This window comes from Cajanus cajan, chromosome 8 (genome assembly GCF_000230855.2).
Source record: "Cajanus cajan strain Asha chromosome 8, NIPB_CcT2T_4, whole genome shotgun sequence".
NCBI classification, from domain to species: domain Eukaryota; kingdom Viridiplantae; phylum Streptophyta; class Magnoliopsida; order Fabales; family Fabaceae; genus Cajanus; species Cajanus cajan.
In genome coordinates, this window is record NC_138524.1 from 23486079 (window position 1) to 23508749 (window position 22671).

At 32.8% G+C, this 22671-nt stretch overlaps 1 protein-coding gene across 1 annotated transcript; it reads left to right on the forward strand.

Moving 5' to 3' along the window:
* The first annotated feature begins 2273 nt into the window (after positions 1-2273).
* Positions 2274-12401, forward strand: LOC109787788 (P-loop containing nucleoside triphosphate hydrolases superfamily protein). Its single transcript, XM_020346355.3, has 9 exons — positions 2274-2828; positions 4675-4889; positions 6149-6299; positions 7031-7222; positions 8647-8809; positions 8889-9124; positions 10131-10310; positions 10401-10523; positions 11950-12401. The coding sequence occupies exons 1-9, from the start codon at positions 2433-2435 to the stop codon at positions 12256-12258; spliced, it is 1965 nt and encodes a 654-aa protein (XP_020201944.1). The 5' UTR covers positions 2274-2432; the 3' UTR covers positions 12259-12401.
* Positions 12402-22671: the final 10270 nt, after the last annotated feature.

Genomic DNA, 22671 nt, shown 5'->3' on the forward strand with positions numbered 1-22671 from the left:
GATAACATCTTTCATGGATAAAACAAATGTCTCAAATATCATAAGGTAGAAGATTCACATTGATAACTCATAAATCATAACTCCAATGTAGAAATTACAAAAGAAAATAAACTAAGGTTTTCAATACAATTTAATGAAAATAACATCCTAAACTAAGCCTAGCCATGCCCCGATGTCACATCCTATTAGAGCATACCCAATTGAAGCCTTAAGCCTCATCAACAACATCCTCATGATGATGATTACCTGCAACATAATTTAAACATATACAAGAGCAACAAGGGAGTGAGAAATATCTCACTCTAATTCAGATGTAGAAATAAGTGTCAGGCAATGCACACACAGTCATAACAAACTCTTAATTTATAAATACATTAGAATACATATACATTCACTTATCATGCAATAATGCCATGGACTCAACTCATAAATGCATGCATGTGGCACCATACGGAAGTTCACATTTCTCATCACTGGTATACGGCCTAAGCGGCACACATGGAATAAATCATTTTATCACTGGTGACCCAAGGTACACCTGGAATACATCATTTCATCACTAGTATGCAGCCTAAGCGGCACACCTGGAATAAGTCATTTCATCACATAGTTTGTTACATCACCGGTGACCCTAAGATACACCTTATTAGCTTGTTACATCACCAGTGACCCTAAGGTACACCTTGTTAGTTGGTTACATCACTGGTGACCCTAAAGCACACCTTGTTAGCTTGTTACATCACTGGTGACCCTAAGGCACACCTTGTTAGCTTGTTACATCACTAGTGACCCTAAGGTACACCTTGTTAGCTTGTTACATCACTGGTATGCGGCATAAGCGGCACACGTGGAGTTATATATGTATATGATGCATGTCATATATTCACTATTTCATTGACTCCACATTTCACTTATCACGGAATTTCATTTATTACCTAATGTCATCATTTTTCATATTCTGATAATCATAGCTTATCTCAATAGTTCATTCTTATGTCTCATGTCATTTGTTCATATTTCACATAGTCATGTCATAATTGTTCTTCATAAGGTCCGCACAGGAATTCACAGAGAGCACTCTTATTCATATTAAAACTTATTTATTTTTAAAATTAATTACATATTCATTCATCTCTTCCAACAAGGAACACAGGAGGGCAAACAGAAAGTAAAACAGAACACATTCATGTTCCTAGAAACATACATCAGGCAAGGGATTGGGGCCAATCTAACTACCCAACAATTATTCCCACACCCCCGAGCGAGGTTTCTCATTCCATCCTTACCTCGATAAGCAGAAGCTGAAACTAGAGCAGAACCTTGCTAATCTCCTCCTCTGGATTCCCTCTTTCTTTCTATCTCTCTCTCTCTCTCTCTCTCTTTCTCTTTCTCTCTCTAAGTTTTTACCTTAGTTAGTTACAATTTTTTTTCATAGCCCCTCCCTCCTATTTATAGGCATTCAAGGGTGGCCGGAATGGCCCGTTCTCAAACCAGAAGGCTCGTTCTGGATCCATCCGTTATATGCAAAATTTATCACTGAAACGGCCCGTTCTTAACACTAGAACGACCCGTTCTTAAACCAGAACGCCTCGTTCTGGGATTGATTTTAACACACATTGACCATAACTGGAACGACCCGTTTCCAACTAAGGTTTTTAGGCATTTTTAGAATCTTGGAACGACCTGTTACACTTTGGGAACGGCCCGTTCTAGGATACCAAAAATAGGCTTCTTTACTAATTTGGAACGACCTGTCCCACCATTTGGAATGGCCCGTTCTAGTCCTTCAAAAATAGTCTACTTTCATAGTTTGAAACGTCCCGTTCTAGTCTTTCAGAGTATCAAAAATAATATTTATTATTTAATTATAAACCCCTTTAATAAGCTTTATAAATATTAAAAATAAATAATAATCAATTATTAAAATCTCTAAAATGTTCTATAAAAACCCTTTTTTTATTAATTAATAACTATAAGAGAATAATTTTCATAAATATAAAAATAATAATTAACTATTGTATAAAATTTGGGATGTTACAATAAAGACTAAAATAAAATCTTTTAAAATTACAAGAATTAAAAATAATAATTTTAAATTTGAGGGACAAAAATAAATTTATTCTAAATTTAATAGATTAAAAATATATTTAAATTATTTAAAAATAATTATAATATATCGTTATTTGCGAAAAAAATCAAATTCGCATATTCTCCCACGACCCTTGCTTTCAAAGAAATAAAAAAAAAAAAAAGCAAAGCAAAAGTGAAACACGTAACATTTTCCCTGTCATTTCACTCCCAATCGAAACCGAAAAACCCGCTTCCACATTCCTTCTCATCCTCCTTTGCGCAAACCGCGAATTAGAAACGAAAACACTTTGGCGCAAAACCGCCACCAGCCAAACGCGGCCTTAGGGTTCCCGCCAAAACCGATGCTAGGGTTCACTCTCCCGCTTCAGCTCCGCTGCTGCCACGTTCCCCAGCAACCGCCCCTTCCCAACCCGATTTCGCCGAAACCCTTCTACCCTCCCATTCTTCCCTCTCTTCCTCGGCCGCGAACCGGACCCGGACCCGGTCTGCGGGCGAGTTTCCCGGTCGGCACCGGTTCGGTTTTCTCGGAGGATGAGTTGGACGTCGAGCTGGGGCGGCTCCTTGCGCTGCTGCCGGAGGAGATGCGGCGGCGCGTGAGCGACCACCCCGAGTTGCCGCAGCTGATCGAAGTGGTGATGGATTTGGGACGGAAACCGCTCGCGAGGTTTCCGACCGGCGATTTCGTGATATCGGAGTATCCTATCACGGTTCAGGATATCGAGCACGCCACTGCTCAGGTATTGGAAAATTTGGAACGAAGCTGTTACTGTTTGGATAGAAAGCGATGCATGTTCTTTTGTTTGTTTGGATTGAACTTTTGGTAATTGGAGCTAAGTAGTACCAAACGCATGTTTTGTTTGGTTTGCTTTTTGCGTTTTGTAAGAATTAATAGGTTCAGTTTGGTTTTCAGCCTGTTTGGATACAAGCTTACAAGTGCTTTTGAGAGTTTCTCTGATGGAAAATACTCTTTATTTTCGGTAGAGAAGTTCTCAAAAGTGCTTATAATTTGTATCTAAGTAGATTGTATGTCTTGTTGACGATGCTTCTAGAAGGATTTTTAGGTTAATTTCATCTTTGCCTGGCCGTGGAAAGAAATAAGTGAAGTTGCTCTTAATTTTTTAAGATAGAAAGTGCTTGGACTAAAGTGGATTGGATCATATAAAGGCAAAACTATAGGGTTAGAAGGTAGGATGCTTAATTTAATTGGTTTAGTTTGGATTGAATTGGATGATTTTGTTTGTGAGGAACTAATTCAAACCATGGATGTTATATGAGATTTAGATGCTCTCATTTTCCTTAAAAGGGTTTCCATGTTAGGCTTTGAGAGTGAAAGATATAGAGGCAGTTCAGATACATTTCTCAAGAGTGCTCACATAAAAAGAAAATAAAATGAACGATGAATCACATTTCTTTATATAAGTTATAAAATAACTTATGCTCCTCAACTTTTTAATTGGCTTTATTATATAGCTTCTCCATTCTAATTTGTAGAAGCTCTTTTCTATTTGCTTCTTCAAAATCTTATTTTTAACTTATGCATAAACCTGTAATGTGTAAAATTAACTCTGATCAATGAGTATGAATTTCTCTGTAAGTATTATTGCACTATGAGTTTCTTGCAATGAAAAGTTGAGCTACCATGAATAGTAGCAGATACAGAGAAAGGAAATAACGAAAAGTAGGGAAATATTGAGAGAGAGAAAACTAGACTCAGCCTTTCCATACTCTCTCTCTTATAACTAATTGGCTATATACCATCATGCTCTCAGACGTAGTCCTTCCAACGTGAATTTAATATTCTGTTTCTCTCACTTTTCCGCACATCCACCTTCCATGAATTAGTTGCCACCTGTCCCCTAGATGATGTGCCAGCTTCAGCCTCCATGTTCTTTCCCTTAATTACCCTTCTCTCATTTGTAGATGTGACAAAACCCTTCTCAGTAACATACAAAATTGGTGTTTACAACCCTAAACCCTAAACTAATAAGGAAAATAATTTGAGCTACTGTCATTGTCAATCTGTAAATTTGTGATGTATTATAAAATAATAAAATATAATATAATAATAGTAATAGTTTTTCACTCTTTTGTGTTCACTTACTAAGTAATTATTTAGTGAGAAGTATATCCAAATTGTCATAAACTACTCTGCAGGTAATAGTGTAATACTTGGTCCCAACACTGAAAAGTGTCTCAGTCAGAACAAGACAGTGACACTGTCATGTTCTTAAGGAAAAGAGGAACTGAATGCTCACCACAGAAAATTGCTTGAGCAAGTATATATCAACAATTAGTTTATCTTAGACTTTATTTATAATCCTCTTGTGTGCCCTTGGGGAGTAGCTGGGGTGTGTGAATCTGATTTAGGTCCCTAAGTTCAAGTTAGGCGTAACAACTCCCAATGTATCCGAAAGAATTTGATAATCTTTGCCATTTAGAATCATGAAATGAAAAGTGAAAGAGTTAGTTTTTTTGATTGTTCTAGAACCATAACTCTGTAAGATACTAACTTTTGATTGATCATGGACAGATATAATTATTTACAGTATAACTGTCGATTCACTAGAGAGCAACCTCTTGCAGGTTGGTGACTTTGCTATTGATAATCGAGCAGGAATCAGCAGGACATTGCATCGGATTAGTGCCATCAGAAATCGCAAGGGCACAATTATTGGTCTAACTTGTCGAGTTGGCAGGGCAATTTCAGGAAGTGCTAAGTTGTTGCAAGATTTGATTCAAGATGGGGCTTCTTTGTTGCTCATTGGGCCTCCAGGGGTGGGCAAAACTACAATTATTAGGTCAGTGATTTTTTTTGTTCTATGCTAAAAGTTGAGCTAGATATACATGGAATAGTTATCTCATTTAAGTGTACAAATATTATGCTTTCCTGTTCTTGATTATTGTATGAATATTTTAGGGCTGGATTCTATTTTTTTTTTCTCATTAGCAAACTATGCTTTTGGAAAGCACAGTTTCTTTTAGAATATTATGTTGGAAATCTTGTGTATAATACAGAAATATTGGAAATTGCTGAGAAATTAAGAGATTAAAATTGAAGAAGGATAATTGCCATTAAAATTCTTAAAAGAATGTCTATGTATAGGCTTACAACCAATTTAAAATTCCTAACAAAACTCATTTGCTATCAGACTTATTTTAAATTACATTAACTAATTGCAAACAAACATAGAAAGATAAAATCTACAACAATAACAAAGATCTCATCTAAAACTTGTTCAAAATTCAAATAAGGAAAAATTTCATAACTCTAACAATGTTCTATGATTGGTGTTTACTTTTGATCTCTAATTTGGGTGTAAAATCTCTCTCTCTCTCTCTGTCTGTCTCTGCTTCCATTTGTGTCCAGTTAATTTTTAAGTGTGTTTGTTTTATTGTTTGAACCTCTGTTCCACACATTCCTAGGAACAAAATGTGATTGAGGAAAATTTAAAGTTTGGCATTCAGTGTATGTATAAACACACTATTATTCAAAATCAAGTCTGTCCTCTGCAGTTCCCATGACCTATTTTGATCTTTAACAAAAACTATTATTTTGATTTTTTTTTTTTTGGAAAAGTTTTAATTATGTACTTGCAGACATCATTAAAGCAGGGAACTGTTAGGATGTATATCTGGCTCATTTTAACTTGATAATATAATTATAATAATAACAATAATAGGACATATTATTATTATTATTATTATTGGGTTTAGTTACTCTTTTGGTCCTTATAATTTTATAAACTTTGCCTTTTAGTTACTATAATTAAAAACATTTTGTTTAAGTTCTTTTACATTTTGATTTTGTTTCTTTTTAGTTCTGTAGTTTTATAAATTTTATCTTTTAGTCTCTATAGCAATAGTATATAGGGGTTAAAAATAAACAAAAACATCATGTATAAAGACTTAAATAGAACATTTACAACTATAGGGACTAAAATGTATAGTTTATAAAACTATAGGACCAAAATGGTAATTAAACCTTATTATTTTGTTATCTATAAAATTGTTTTTCCCTTTCAAACTGAACATAGTATGTTTAATACAATATTTTCAGGGAAGTAGCTAGGATGCTGGCAAATGATTACAAGAAGCGTGTGATGATTGTTGACACCTCCAATGAAATTGGGGGTGATGGTGATATACCTCATGCTGGAATAGGCAATGCTCGACGTATGCAAGTCCCCAACTCTGATAAGCAACACAAGGTATTAGCTGCAATTGCAGGAGCTTAAACTCTTGTTTCTTTATATTGAAAGTGTAGCTATATTATCAATGGTGACTGAGAATATTTCTGAGAGCAATTGGAGCTTATTCAGATCTGTCTCAATGCATGATTTTCAAAATATTATAGGACACAATGGGAATTCATTGCAATTTAAAATAACTGATGTATGATTTATTCTAGTAATCAGCTGAAATTTTCTATGTGGCAGGTTAGGTTCTTGCATAAAATTACGAGTTTAATATTTGCATAAGGACAAGCAATGGTTGGAAGTAAAATTTTAGTCTAAGAACTTAATTGGATACCACTCCAGAATTAGTTCTGAAATTCAATAACTCGTGTATCTTTACACCGATGAAAGGAAACACTTTTGGATGAACATTCACAAGCATATAATCAATTCTTTCAAAATTAATTTTTCCAATTTTACATTCTACACATAATTTTACACCAATTATAAAGATGCACAAAGATTTTCATGGCAGGTATCGTAGAACAGAATGTATGCTGTTTATTGGGAGCAACCAAACAGCAGAATTAATGATGAGATTGATAATTCTTTTTTGGTGTCCTGTTCATTCCATTCCTTGCATGTTACCCCTTTTCTTCTTATTTCCGTTAGTGCATCCCAAAAGGAGTTATTTTTGGTTATGACAGGCATGTTTCAGACATAATTTGACTACGGTTCTATGTTTATTGTATTGAATTATTCAGGTATTGATAGAAGCAGTGGAAAACCACATGCCACAAGTGATTGTAATCGATGAAATTGGTACAAAACTTGAAGCAATGGCTGCAAGCACAATTGCACAACGGGGAATCCAGCTTGTTGCCACTGCTCATGGAATCACAATTGAGAATCTGATAATGAATCCTTCATTAGAGATGCTTGTTGGAGGAATACAAGTACGGTATACCTACATCAAAAGCAATATGCCAAGTTGATTTGTTGTATAAGTGTATAACACAACTGACTCAGATTTAGCTCATCTTTAGCAATGATATTTCAGGAAAATAATCTTTTTTTAAAGCTTTCTCAAGATGCTGCTCAAAAAATAGCAATTATTTCCCAAAATTAACCTATCCAATTCCAAACACATACTTAATATTTGAACTTTTGTCATTTGTATGAGGCTAAATGCCTAATTTGGTCCCTCATAATAATTAAAAATTTCAATTTGGTCCCACTTTATTTTTTGTTTCAATTTAGTCGTCAATAATTTAAAAACACATCAAGGGATTCCTTCCAAATTCTACAAACAGTGTTAAATGTGGAGGACGTGGATGCCAGATAGATGCATAGGTGGCAAGGTTTCCTCCTCCTTCTTTAATGCATCTGAAACGGTTTGTTCTGAAACCAGAACGGCCTGTTCTGGAACTAGAACGACCCGTTCTGCTTGCACTCGTCGTGTGTTAATTTTGCATCTAGAACGGTCCGTTCTTAAATCATCTAGAACGGCCCGTTCCAGATGCACAATTAACACACGAGTGCAAGCAGAACGGGCTGTTCTGGTTTCAGAACGGGTCGTTCTAGATGCAAAATTAACACATGACATACGTATGGGACCATTAAAGAAGAAGAAGAAAATTTTGCCACCTATGCATCTACGTAGCATTCACGTGGTTCACATTTAACACCGTCAACAAAATTTGGACGGAAGTCCCACATTGATATGTTTTTAAATTATTGGGGACTAAATTGAAACCAAAAAATAAAGTGGGACCAAATTGAAATTTTTTAATTATTATGAAGGACCAAATTAGGTATTTAGTCTTTGTATGATGTAATGTGGCTATATCCTTAAGGGAATACCCTGTTGAGTGCTTAGTATTCCATATTGGAGGTCGTAGATAAGACTCTTATTGGGAATTGTTACAATGAAATTATGTTTGTGTTTGTGTAACCCCCTAATGGATTAATATCATACAACAATGTAAATGAGTCAAATGACATGGTGCTGGCATTGTTTGATTAAACTCAGAATTGTCTGTTATTAGACATAGTATTAGCGTGAGTGTGACAGGTAATAACGATATAACATACTAAGAATCTTATGCTGTTGATGGTTTAAATGTACTGCAGCAAAGGCCCAAAAATATAAGCCAATTTTATCCCCAAGGCTTAGGTTGTTAGGTGAAAGGCGCATGAAGGATTTTATATTGTCTCTAACAATTACTTAATCTATTGCACTGGCACAGAAAGTGTACTGTAGCATTGCCCAAAATAATGTGTTTATTTTATGCTTTTTCCTCTTCATTTTTAATAATTAAATTTACAATCACCAGGAGCATCTAAAATTATGGGCATATTTATTCTTTTTGATTTCTAGAGCGTGACACTTGGGGATGAAGAGGCCAGTCGCAGGGGTGTTCAGAAGACAGTACTGGAGAGGAAAGGCCCATCTACATTTAGTTGTGGCGTGGAGATTGTTTCAAAGACTGAGTTGCGCATTCACCGTAGCCTTGAAGCAACTGTAGATGCTATTCTTTCTGGTAACCTGCCACACTGGCAAAATAAAATGGTTGCAGTGGACTGATATATGACTTTGAACTGTTTGGTTTGTTGGTTTAGGTCGTCTTCCAAATGTAGAAATACGCAAGATGAAATCTCAAGAACAGGAAGAGGTTTTACAAGATGGACATGTTAGTGACATTTCTGTTGAAACAAATGGTGGGATTATGTTTGAAGATGTTACGAAGGTGGCTGATGAACAAACCAGTCAAACTGAATCACTTTTGAAGTTGCCAATTGACTTGGTAGAAGATCCCTGGCAGCTTAAATTACCACTTCGCCTGTTTTGTTATGGGGTAAGACATTGTTACCCAACTGCTAAAACCTAAGACAGCATGAAATAAAACACTGATGTTATCACGAAGTTAACTCTTGTTATACTTCCTTGTCTGCTGCATATATCTTAATTCTCTTGATGCTATTTATAGTTATGATATAAGTTTGAAGTTTTTTTATACCTAGAAAGAAAATTGGTTTTTGACTTTGAAGTTTAATGGCAAGGATTGACACATTGTCATGCAATGGACTACTATGTCAACAATGGACTGAAATTCTTTCATTTCTGCACTTACTAACCTTCCTCTCTTCTCTTTCCCCATTAACCCCCGCCTCCTTAAACATCCATTGAATTTATTTGTAATAATCTATTTTCAGCTTTCTAACAACACAATAATTATTAGGCAAAGATATATGAAAGGTCTGAGTGACGTCCTATTCCTTCTTAAATCTAGATTGGTATTACAATAGCTAGGTCTATCTTCAATTACATTTATCATCCTATATTTAGCCTTAAGTTGTGGTCCTCCTCAAATTAAGGATACCATTTAGGATAAACACTTTTTAACATGAGTAATTTCCTGCCTTAGGAAACAAATAAATAAACAAGAAAATAGAAAAGAAAAAGGAAATGAAAAGAAACGAAAGGGTGGTGGAGGAGAAATAAAAGGAAAAAAAAAACAGTAAAATGCTTCGTCAATTGAAAAAAGTGTGCGAGCTAGTAATAGAAAAGAGGATAATAAATTGTTAAAAAGGACCAAGTTGAACTCAATCAATGTGATTGCATGCTTAAGTTTCTTTCTCCTATTTAATGTATTCTGGTGCCTTTTGCTTTCAGTTATAAGTTAACACTGTTGACAATTAGATAAACCCTGTTCATTGTCGGTTGAAAATAACTCCTGCAATCATAGGTAATATTGACTTCACAGAATTTTTGGTATAGTGAAGCAATGAATAATGCATTCTCTTTTTGTTTTTATTTTTTTTCATCTACTGTTTAACTTACAGATTGGTCAGTAATTCTAGATTTTGGAGGCAACTGTTATTCAAGGGATTAAACAGTTGAAAATGAATGATGCGGCCATTCATCTGACTGATAATATTAGTGAAGCAAATGCTTTACTTGCCTTACAATCCAAGCTTAAAAAGAATCCAGGGATCCAGGCTGCTGCTAAATCTCATGATATTCCCGTTTATGTGACGAAGGTAATAATTCTCATGATATTCCCGTTTTTAGTTAAACAGCTACACTTTGTCATAAATTTGTCCTTAACAATATTCTTTTTTGCCTTCCAGACAACTTCGTTGGAGCAAGTAACAAAAGCCATAAGGGCATTAGTAAGTGACCATGAAGATGGTATAAAGGATTCTGTACCAACGGACAAGATAAAATCATCAGAGATGCTTGATGCTTTGGAGGTAATATAAATATTGTAGTTTTAACATTTCTTTCCACCTCTTTGTGGTTTGTGTTTATTTGAGGGAACTAATCATGCTCAAAATCACTAAGCTGTGTATGATACTTAGCTCGAGTCCTAAATTTAGCTCTAGACATATGGAAATGGATTCAGGAACAAAGCCAATTTACCTGTCTGGATTCTGGAGTCAGCAAAATATATTTGCATAATTGCATTATTACCTTGTGGTATAGCTTCATACCTAATCCTGGGCAGTTGCTTACCGAGAAACATAGCAGATATCCAAATTAAGAATTACATATTAAAAGTTGTATGTCATGAAAATTAGCAGTGAAATTGTAATAGTAAAAACTGCTTGAAGTGACCAAATGTATTCTTAAAATGGTGATGAGGTTGCCCTTGAATCAAAGACTCGTATCTAAAATCATACCTGCGACTTTAGTATTTATGCCCATATGGAATGGGTACAGGGTTCCTATCCATACCTGAACTCATTACTGGCATCTTAGTTAAATGAATTATTGTGACGCGTCTTTCTTTCTCTCCCCAAATTAGTAAAAATAAAAATATTATTTTAATATTAAATTTAATTATGTAAAATTAATAAAATTATTGATTAAAATTTCTATATTTAATTCAATTAATAATTTCAAAGATCTTTCAAATTCTAGTTAAGGTGCAGATAGATATGGGGCGGTTAGTATTTGGTCTCCACAAAACCTTGCTTCTAAATATCTATACCAGATCCATAATCATTTGATGATAAAAATCGTATCCATTACAACTTGCAAGTAATATTTGTGATTACTGTTGGATGAGCCAAATTGCCGTCTTAACAAAAGAGAGAACTAGAGTCTGAGTGATGGTAAGGGTAGCATAACAATAACCTTGTTGCATTCTGGTGTTGCTTTGCTTAGTTGAGTTAGTTGCCATGGTGGTAGCAATGGCAAAAAATGGCCACACTAGTCTTAATGAGGTCATTGTGACACAATGGTGGTACTATTGACAATGTGGAGGTGATGATCATGGGGTAGCCATGGCCAATGGGCATCCTTTACTGATTTAGGGTTCTTCGTGGGGTAGAATCACGTAACTGATCAAATAGGAGAGAAATTTACCAATATACAGGTAGTTATTGGTGACTTTTATTGGGGAAACAATTTGGACATTTCAATCCCCCTTCCCCACCTCTTTCCTTTCTCCCATTTTACATTTTTTTTTCTTCTGTCAAACCAATATTTGATGATTGATTACTGATATTGTGGCATGAATGGAGTAAAAATGGATAAACACCATTGCCAAAAATGTTGGCTGTATTCTTCAGCTAGGACTACAAAACATGCGTGCCATATTTTACAACTGAAATTCAATACTTCAATTAAAAAGACTAACGAATGATTGGCACAATCTCCTTTTGCCCATTTCAGGAGGCACGAATGGCCATAGAGCATAAGGTGATTCTAAAGGGAGAACCTGTTGATCTACTCCCGAGATCATCTCACATAATATCTCTGCAGCTGGAACTTGTTCGTAAGTACCAACTAGAAACAAGGAGAATCAGTGGAGAGTCAGGTATACATCTGCGCATTCTTCCATCCCATTATGAAACGGATGAAGTAAAAGCTAGTGAAACTTCTGATGAGTTCGAAAGTGAATTAGATGATTTTGCTTCCTCCAATGGCAGTGTGAATGGCTCATTCAACAGTTTGGATAGATTGCCCCTGCTACCTGAGTAGTTACTAGGTTTACATAATTGTATATATCATGCCTTGTTTCTTGCGTCACATACTCATGATTAATGAAAATTAGTGCAAGGGTTTTATTAAATTGAACAAGCCATGTAATTTTTAAATATATAGAAAAAAGAATAATTTCTTTATGCCTTTTGAAGCATAAATACTAAGATGTACAACATACAAAAAGCATAATATTGGCCTGCTTGTTTAAATTTGAAAGTGTTTTTATAAAAAAATTATTCTTTAAAAAATAGATAAGAGTTATTTCTTATAGAAAAAAGCAGAAAACTGCTTATTTTCAAAATGTTTACATATACACTTCAGAAAAAGAGAAAAAAAATATTTTATTAAAAAATGTTTTTATAGGAAAAGAAGTTTAAACAAAGGACTCAACATTTTATTTATGCAAAATAATATTGCTTTTACTTGATCAATAGTGCAATTTTTTTTCCTATAACTTTTTTTTAGTTGTGTAAAAAGCCAATCAAAAACAAGAAAGAAGAAAAATTACAAGCATGATTGATGTGAATTCCGTGAGATTGAAATTTCAACATTTCAAATCATGAATTTCTCTGGACAATTTATAAGAAAATAAAAAAATTAAAAAGGAAAAATATGAATTGAGGTAAGAAATGGCAGAGTAATGTCACAATCTCTGAAGATTGATAAGTTGAGGAAGATTTACTACTTTAAATTAAAAAATTCAATGATAAGAATTAAAAGTAGCTCTTCAGAATGTAGAGAGAAAATTCTCTCAATTGAAAAAATTTCCAAATTCTGAATAATTCATTCTCTATTGAAATTTTTACAAAAGATTCCTATTTATAAGTTTAGATAGGCAATATGATATAAATCACTAATTTTTCACTAACACTTAATTTTCATTAGAGTTGACTCTCCACTATCCCACTAACTATCATTATGATATAGGAAGCCTAAAAGCATTAAAAATTGACCTAAATAATATAAAAGAAATTTGAATTAAAAAAAATAAAAAAAAATTATATTAATAATAATCAAAATGAGCTTAAGTAACTATTTAACTCCAAAACTAATTAAACTTCAGCCCATCCATGCTTCTTCTGGTTCATGTGCATTTAGACTTTTCATGTTATCTTCAAATTGGGCTAAGTCTTCACCAAGATGTAAAAAATAACACTAGGTGATATGTCTTCATGGGCCTTGTAAAGCAAACTTGTTTATCTTCTTTATTCCTCAAATTCTTTCAAATGCAACCTTTGATAGATTCTATCATTCCCTCATAAAAAATTTGTCCTCGAATTTGACACTTTATTCCCTACGTGAAAGAAAACACAAGTATTAGCTTCAATGAAAAATAAAAATCCTACTTTTAAGGAGACTTGAATCCTTTACGAAAGGTAAATCTCTTATTATTTATGTATTTACATATCCATCCTCCTGGATCAAATACAAGCACAAAGAAACCACCAAACAGTAGTAAAAGAAAATTTATTCCTCTCTTGGATCTTGACCAATTCGACACAAATTTCATAATATAGTCAATCCAATGAGAATTAAAATCAAGTAAAGAAATTCTAAAATCATGAACTAAAAATTTAAAATTTTCCTTTTGAAGCACATTCTGTCTTTTACTAAACTTTAGCACATCATGCCTCATGTGATTCTCACAAAAATGTCCATGCCTCATTAAGCTTTCTCCATGAATTCCCCTAATTAACAAATCATGGAATCCACATTTATGCAAACAAAAAGTCATATTTTGACACAATTTCCCTTGATTAAATGATCCATCATGATCACTTTCTTTACAAATAGCAAAACACATGGAAAAAGTCTCATGGTGATTATACAAGCCTAAATGATGTTCATTATTCACAAAACTCAACGACCTTGCACCTTCACCTAAAACAATATAATTGAAACCAAAAATAACATGCAATTCACAAGATTCTTGGATTAACAAATGATATGCATCAATTAAATCACAAGGTTTAGAAATTGTGTGATCCAAAATTTTCTTCCCACTTTGGTTGCATTGGTCCTCATATGTTTCATCTTTTTCTCCAAATTATCTTTGCCCATTGATCCTTGATATACAATTTTGTCTTAGGCATCAAAACAAATGATGTTCCATGGTTTGATGCACAATCAAATTCAAATGAAGAAATGAACTCATGATATAAATTAGAAGAAGGAATTAGAGTTGTGTTTTTCTTTTGAAAGATCTTCTCCACTTTCACATTTAATCAAAGATTTAGAATGTTAAAATTGATATTCCTCCTTAGGAAACTCTTCTTCAATTTCCTTCACAAGAGAATCATCAAAATAAAATAAAGGATTAGAATAATCACAAAAGATTCATTTTCCTTTTTATCTTTTGCTCTCTATTTTTCAGTTTCTTTTTCAATTAATTTCTTTTCCCTCAAATCTTTTTCTTGTAACTCAATTTTTTCTCTATTATTTTTTTTTTCTTTCACCTCTTTTCTCTCTCTCTCTTTATTATTTTTATTTTTTTTTTATATTTTCATTCTCAACTTAATTTGATCCTCACTTGCTTCCTTTGGTGAAAGTAGAACAATTTTTATCTTATGACCTTCATGTACAAGAGAAATCTTATTATCTTTGTCATGGTATTTCACATTTCTTTCGATTTGTCAAGGTGTACCCATAAAAAATATGACATGCTTTTATGGGAGCTACATCACATAACTCAAGATCTTTATATTTTCCAATGGTAAAACTCACTAACACTTGTTGTCTACAAGCAATTCAGCTTCTGAACATAACCATTTCAAGCAATAAGATTTAGGGTGTGGGGTGGTTTCAAGGTTAAGTTTGCTAACCGACCTAGAGCTAGCCATATTAATACAATTAACCCCATTAATAATCAAAGAATACATATTCCCTAGAACAAGACATCTAGTTTGAAATATGTTCTCCTCTTGAGCCCCTTCCCTACCCTTATCTTGGATACCTAACAACCTCCTGCACATTATCAACTCAACCTCTAGAGGTTTGGTACCACATCTATTATCATTATCACTAGCGTTATTGGATGAACTAGTTAAACATAACTCACTAGTGACAATTCCATTGTCTCTCATGACCATGTTTTTTTGTTTGTTTGGACAATGTAATGCAATATGGCCTTTGCCTAATCATTTAAAACATTTAATTGAACGACTACTAGAAGTAGAAGGAATGCTAAGGTTAGGAACTTGTTTACCACTTGGAGGCTTTGAACCCTGTTGCTTAGTTGAGGAAAATTCCTCCTTCTTTGATTTGTTCTTATTATTAGAGGAATCATAGTGATAAGCCTTTCTATAGGAATGCTTCCTTTTAAGTTGTCTCTTCACTTTGCTAGCTTGTTGCATCATACCCTTTGACTCTTGAGAAAGACACTACAACTTGTTGTGAATCTCTTTATGATAACATGATGGGGCATATCGTTTCCTTATAATTCTTTTCATCTCCTTCCAATTGTCCACCAATGGTTCCTCATATCTAACTCTTTCTTTCTACAATTGATCCTACCAAACAAGAGCATAATCAATTAATTCAAGAGTTGCTAGTTTGAACTTTTTACCTTTATAGTAGTTTTGACATGAGAAAATTTGATCTACACATATTTCCCACTCCAAGTATGTCTCATGATCACTTCTCCTTTTGAAATGTGGTATTTTGAGTTTCACTCGCTCAATTTTATCCTCTCTATTTTTTTCTCCTTCTCTCCTCTATAACTCCCTCTTTCATGTCTTTTTAGTTTTCACTCTCTTTCATCTTTCCAATAACCTCCCTCACTTTCATAATAAGATGAGGAATACATGCATGCATAAAAAAAGTTAGTCCAGATAATAGAAATCAATTAGACCTCACCATTCTCTAAGTGTTTACACTCAAAATCCACTCATTTTTAACTTTTTTTAGGCTTTTTCTCTAATGTCCATTCTTTCCTTTTTCCCCTCAAACTCCTCTTTAACTCTTAAAATCACAACTCCATAATTTATTTTTAAAGTGAAAGAAGTAACAAATCTTAGCTCAACTCAAGAGGCCAAGAAAATAGAAAAACTCAGACAAAATCAAAGGAATTCTAAAAGACAAGCAATAAAAGTTAAAAGAAATGAAAGGTAACTCAATGTAGAATGCCAAATAAAGACAAGACAGGAATATAGGACAAGACTAGAAGAAACTAGAGAAAGAGCAACTCAAAATAGAAACCACAAAAAATTTAGTCAGTGTACCCAAAAGGAGAAAAACAAGCCAATGGTGTAGAATTTTTTTTTTCAACTGTTTTCTAATAACTTTTTCTACTGAGTTTTTTTAATTTCAATTTTTTTTTGCAAAAAACACCCTGAATCACTCCAAACAATTTTTTTTATTAAACAATGACTCTACACCAAAAAATATCAAAAACGCTTCAAGAACATCATGAATGTTCTTCCCTATTTTTTTTTAAAATTTGAACAAATACACCAACAATACCAAAACATGATATTTCAATACATTTGAACTACTAACACAAAAATATAGAAATCAAATCGAAGAAAATTTTAGATTTGACATGACAATTATAAAACAAAAGACTTAAAAATTAGCTCAAAACGAAATTAAAAGGAGACACTCACAAACTTGACACCAAGAGACACCGAATCAACACAACGTAGTCACCAAATTTGGACATGTAACAAATCTAATTAGGTTAATTGCATTGCTAAATCAAAATGATCTCCCACCAATAACAAATAAGGTCAACAACCACGAGATAGAAATTTTAGTGCTATAATTGACTCTGATACCAAATGATGTGAATCCCGTAGGATCAAAATTGCAGCATCCCAAATCATGATTTTCTTTGGACAATTTATAAGAAAATAAAAAAATAAAAATGAAAAATATGGATTGAGGTAAGAAATATAAGAACAACGCCTTAACCCCTGAAAATTGATAAGTTGAGGAAGATTCACCACTTTGAATTAGAAAATTCAAGGATAAGAATCAAAAGTAGTTCCTAAGAACTTAGAGAGAAAATCCTTCGAATTGGAAAACTATCCAAATTCTAAATAATTCATTGTCAAAATTTTTACAAAAGATTCTTATTTATAAGCTTAGATGGACAACAAGACATAAATTCCAACTAATTTTCAGTAACACTTAATTTTCACTAGAATTGACTCCCCACTATCCCACTGACTATCATTATGATATAGGAAGCCTAAAAACATTAAAAATTGGCCTATATAATATTAAAAGACATTTGAATTATTTGAATAAAAAAATATGATAAATACATTAATAATAAACAAAATAGGATTAAGCAACTATTTAACCCAAAACTAATTAAACTCCAGCCCATCAATGCTTCTTTTGGATCATGTGCATTTGAACTTGTCATGTTATCTTCAAATTGGGCTTAAATCTTCATCAAGATGTACAAAATAACACTAGGTAATATATCTCCATGGGCCTTGTCAAGCAAATCAGTTCATCTTTTTTAATCCTCAAATTCTTCCAAGTGCAGTCTTTAGTAGATTCCATCAATGATACCTCAAGAAAGGCACTTGAAATCTATTTGGACATAGAACATCTAGCATGGTTGGTGGAGGGTGGTCTAACATGATCAAATTTCTCCTTGCATGGGGTCCTTTCTTAGTGAGTAGATTGGCACTTTGATTTCCTTTCCTTAAGGTATAACTCTATCTTCCAATCCTCTTTAGCAAAATCCTTAATGGATTCAATGAGAATAAATACATATGAAAATGCAAACAGCGCTGCTTGATAAGATAAAGCACATGTGGGGGATTCGAGTCACACCATATCCTTATAAAGTGTAGTTCTTAGCTAAATTTAGCTTTTGGAGAATGGAAGTTAATTCAGCATGAAGGATATCAGTTGGTCTAATGTCACCGGAAAACCCTTTAACCTAGAGGTCATGTGATGAGCTCCCCAAAGCTAGTTGGCCTAAGGCTCCTAAAGTAGTTGCCATCAACGTGCAATGTGACATGGTCACCAACTACATGAATACATGAGATCCATTTATTTCCTAAAGTGTTATCTCAATTATTAATTCTCGAGGAAACTCCAAAGGCTTTTTGCCCAACATCACAAAGTTGTGAGATCCTTTTAGCTAAGACCATTGTTGGCATGCACTCTAGGTGATAGATAGTCATGTTCCTTGCTTTCCAAATCTCCTAGAGAGTAGTGGGAACAAAAGCCCTTGTGAGTTGAACCTGGATGTAGACCCACTCCAAAATGGTAGTATCAATGCAATTTGGAGTAGCCATGTCGAGATTTAGCAGTCACCTAACCTTCTAATATCACCATAACTCCATAAAATATGGCATATGTCCTCCATGTTAGATTCACAATAGGGGAAATTGTTGAGGTTATAACATGTCTTTGGCTTAGAAAGACTCCCGTAGTGAAAGCCTCATGCCCAAAAAGAACTTCATGTTCTTCAAGAGGTTCATCTTCTAAATCTAAGACCAAATATCCATTATTACTTGGTATTAGGGTTAGAAATGATTTGAGCTGAGTTAAGCTTGGTTTAGTTTGGCTCGAAAATACTCGGTTCAGCTTGCAACTCAACTCATATTTGACATGAATCTTTTTTCTAGTTCAAATTCGCGAACAATTCAATTTAGCTTGTTAGCTCGAATCATATATATTTTTAATTTGATATATTTCATATAAAATGATTGTGTAAGTTTATTGTGTTAGAAAAGAATGGCACAATCCAAGAGGGGGGTGAATTGGATTCTATGACCTTTTAAAATTTTTCAGAGTATTTAGGATCTTTATTTCCCTTAAACTTTTCTAAGACTGAATTTTCAAATGAAGCTTCTTTAAAGACTTGTTATGAAAGTATGAATGCAATATGCTTTCTTGATTACAAAACAATGAGGTTGAAATGCAATGCTCTAATTCAGATTAAACCATCAATATTCACACACACATGTTAATCAATATCTTCTTTAATGTTCAACCAAGAAATTACTCAAAGTAAAAGATAAGGTAGAAGAAGATTGCACAAGTCTTTTATATTGGTTCAGCCACTCCACATGTTACCTACATCCAGTCCTCAATCAGCACCTGATCAAGATTTTGTTCCACTATCTCAAGGAAGAAGGTTTACAAGCACACACATGCATATACTTCAATACAAAAGATAACCACTTTCTTGACCCCAAGAAAGCACCCCTTGTAGAAACCCACTACAAGAAACCTTACCACTTGAGAAACCCTTCTCAAGATTTACAAGTATTCACACAGAATAAAGGAACGAATGCACTTGGAATTCAGAAGAAAATCTTAATCTTCCCCTTTCAAGAATATGATGATGATGATGATCCTCTAACAAAGTTTTTCACAAACATTTTTACTCTTGGATTTCACAAAGAAAACTCTCCAAGATAGTCACAAAGACTCCACAAAAACGCTTTTCTCAATTTGATTATCAGTTCTAACTCTTTTCTGAAGTTTCTCAAAGTTCAAACTATTTATAAAAGTCTCAGACCCAGATAATCGATTATTTTAAAGAATAATCGATTATTTTGTTCTTCAGGTTTTCTGGAAACCAACCAAGAACAATATAATCGATTATTTTGCTGGATAATCGATTATTCCAAAGAGTTATTCCTGGGATAATCGATTATTTTGGGAAATAATCGATTATTGCAGCAAGGCATCCCATTTTGCCTGTTGCTGGAATAATCGATTATATTTAACGATAATCGATTATTTTGAGTTAGTTTTCAAAACTTCGTTTTAAGCCTCAAAATAACTTTCTAACCTTTTTAACTCATCATCATATACTCTCTACTTAGCTTAGATATCGATTTTCTCATGCACACAGCATACACAACATAAAATCTCATTCAAAGCATTTTATTTTCTAAACTCTATTACATAGCTCTATTTCATAGCCTTTTCTTGACTTTCTCTGATGCTTGAGTTGCGGTGCAACAAACTCTAGTGATAGTTGAGCGAAAGAGCAATGACATGATAACTAGGACAACAAATAAGTAACAAAAATGTGAAGATGGACAACCTCTGGCAATAGTTGGGAGAGCAATAGTAGGGGTAGTAGCTTCGACAACCTTTGAACAATGTAGTTGGACAACGACAACAAATGGAGTAAAGGATTACACTCTTATATGAAACAACCCCTAGGTCATTATTTTCGAAGTCACAAGTCAATTAAATCCAAATTTATCATGCATGCAATTGTTAGCAAGAGAATTTTGGACAATAAATAGTAATTGAGAAATTAAAAAAATAGAAAATTAATTGGAAATCATAATTGAAATTTGCATCGATTCAAGATTTCAATCCTTTCGATAAAATTTTTACGTTTAAATTATAATTCAAATTCAATCAACCTTAAATCAAAATGGACATAATTAAAATGTAGATCTAAATCTAAATCTATTGAATTTCATATGAATGTGAAACGTGATCACAATCTCATAATTTCTGTGAAATTCAAGAACAGTGAACAATTGATTTAAGTGATTTAGGTTATTTTATATAAATCTAAATCTAGATGTAGATCCAAAAATAAACTTCAATCTTTGATTCAGATCTATTAGGAACACAATTCATAATCATTAAAAATGAAAATTAAATCTAGAATGAAGAAGACAAAGAGAATTTGTGTGGTAAAAATAAATCAAGAACTCAAATTTTACTGTAATTCATAAAATCTTGAATCGAGTGAGTAGACTAGTCATACATCCTCATCAAGATGGTGTAGTTCATTCGTGTAGAATAATTGGAGAGAGAGAGAAGAATGAAATATCAAATTATTTTGGATTAATATAAAATTTTGTACATACAATATAAAAGTAAAAAAAAATTCAATCTAACAGGTTAAATTTATAAAATTCATATTTAATATAAAGTTATTGAACAGTGTAATATTTAGTTAACATTATATCGGTGTCATTTGAATTCTTCTCATATATATATATATATATATATATATATATATATATATATATATATTTAATTGATTAACAACCAATTTTATATGTTGTTTTCAAAACTGGTTAATACTCAATTTTTAAAAATGTCCAAATACAACATCAGTAGACCAAAATTAGTTGTGATTTTAGAGATTCGAAACAACTAATTTTGTATTAACTAGTGATAGTATTAATTGATGTAGAATAATCATTTTAGATTGATTTTACTTGGAAGCAAAAAAGATATTTTATATTTATTAACCGATGTAAACCATTTGCATGTAATTACAACACATCATAATATTCTACGTTTTAATTCTGTTTTTGTAGTGGTATCAAAATAAGAGTCTAAATAAGATAAATTATTTATGATGTTTTGATCTTCAATTGCAGAAGCACCCCAACATTATTATGGTATTAAACTTTTCATATAAATTATTATAAAATATCGTGCTTCCTGTATGCTACTTTATACTAGTTAAATATTAATTTAAAAAATACAAATTAAAGAATGATAACGGCTTGAAAACTCATGCAGCAGTACTTATATATCTAACAGTTTTTAGTCAGATTTCGTCCAGAAGAATTTTTACTTTCTATAGCAATTTTTTCAATCACTAATGACTTAATAACTTCTCTCTAAAACGATTTGCACTAAACTCGGAATTTAGCATCTGCAGCCATCCACTTAAATCTCTGTTCACATGCATTACTAATCCTCATTAATTTTCTTGTAAATCTTTAGTACAAAAAAGTAGTATCTATTGATGGATGAAAGTTCAAAAGGACAGAACATTTGTTGTTATAGTATTACATCATGCTTTAGAAAAGTACTTTATCTAAAACGTTATTTGATCAATAATGCAAGCATGGAGAAAGTGAGAGGTAACGGGTGTTGGATCAATAATTCATGCATGCCAAAGAGAATGAGAATTCAGTCTTTACTTCTTGTTCTGATCTTGCTCAATCGGAAACTAATAAAACCCAATGGTAGCAATTGGATTGTTGAGAAGTCAGACTTTGTGATAAGACTGCAAGTTTTGAGAGCTTTATCTTTTTGGCGGCTGCGAGGACCGCATATATGCATGTTGATTTATTGACTTTATACGATCAAGGAATAAAGCAAAAAAGATGGAACAAATAATTGTGAGCAAAAATATGGAATTTGGTAGAATAATGGAATAATTAATAACCTTGCTTGCAAATCATGGTACTTATGTTTGCTTAATTAGGATGAATATATATCCTATTAGACTATTAGCTGAGAATGTGTTATTAACAATATAAAATGAATTAATTAAATTTAAAGTTTATAGTACTATTAATTATAAAATTAATAATTAATATCAACAAATAGTTGGTCTAAGTGAAATTAGTTTTGATATTCTTAAATAATATATTAAATTATTTTTTTAAAAAGTAAGATTTTAAATTTGAGTCTTGCAAGTGAAAAATACGCTTTGCAAAA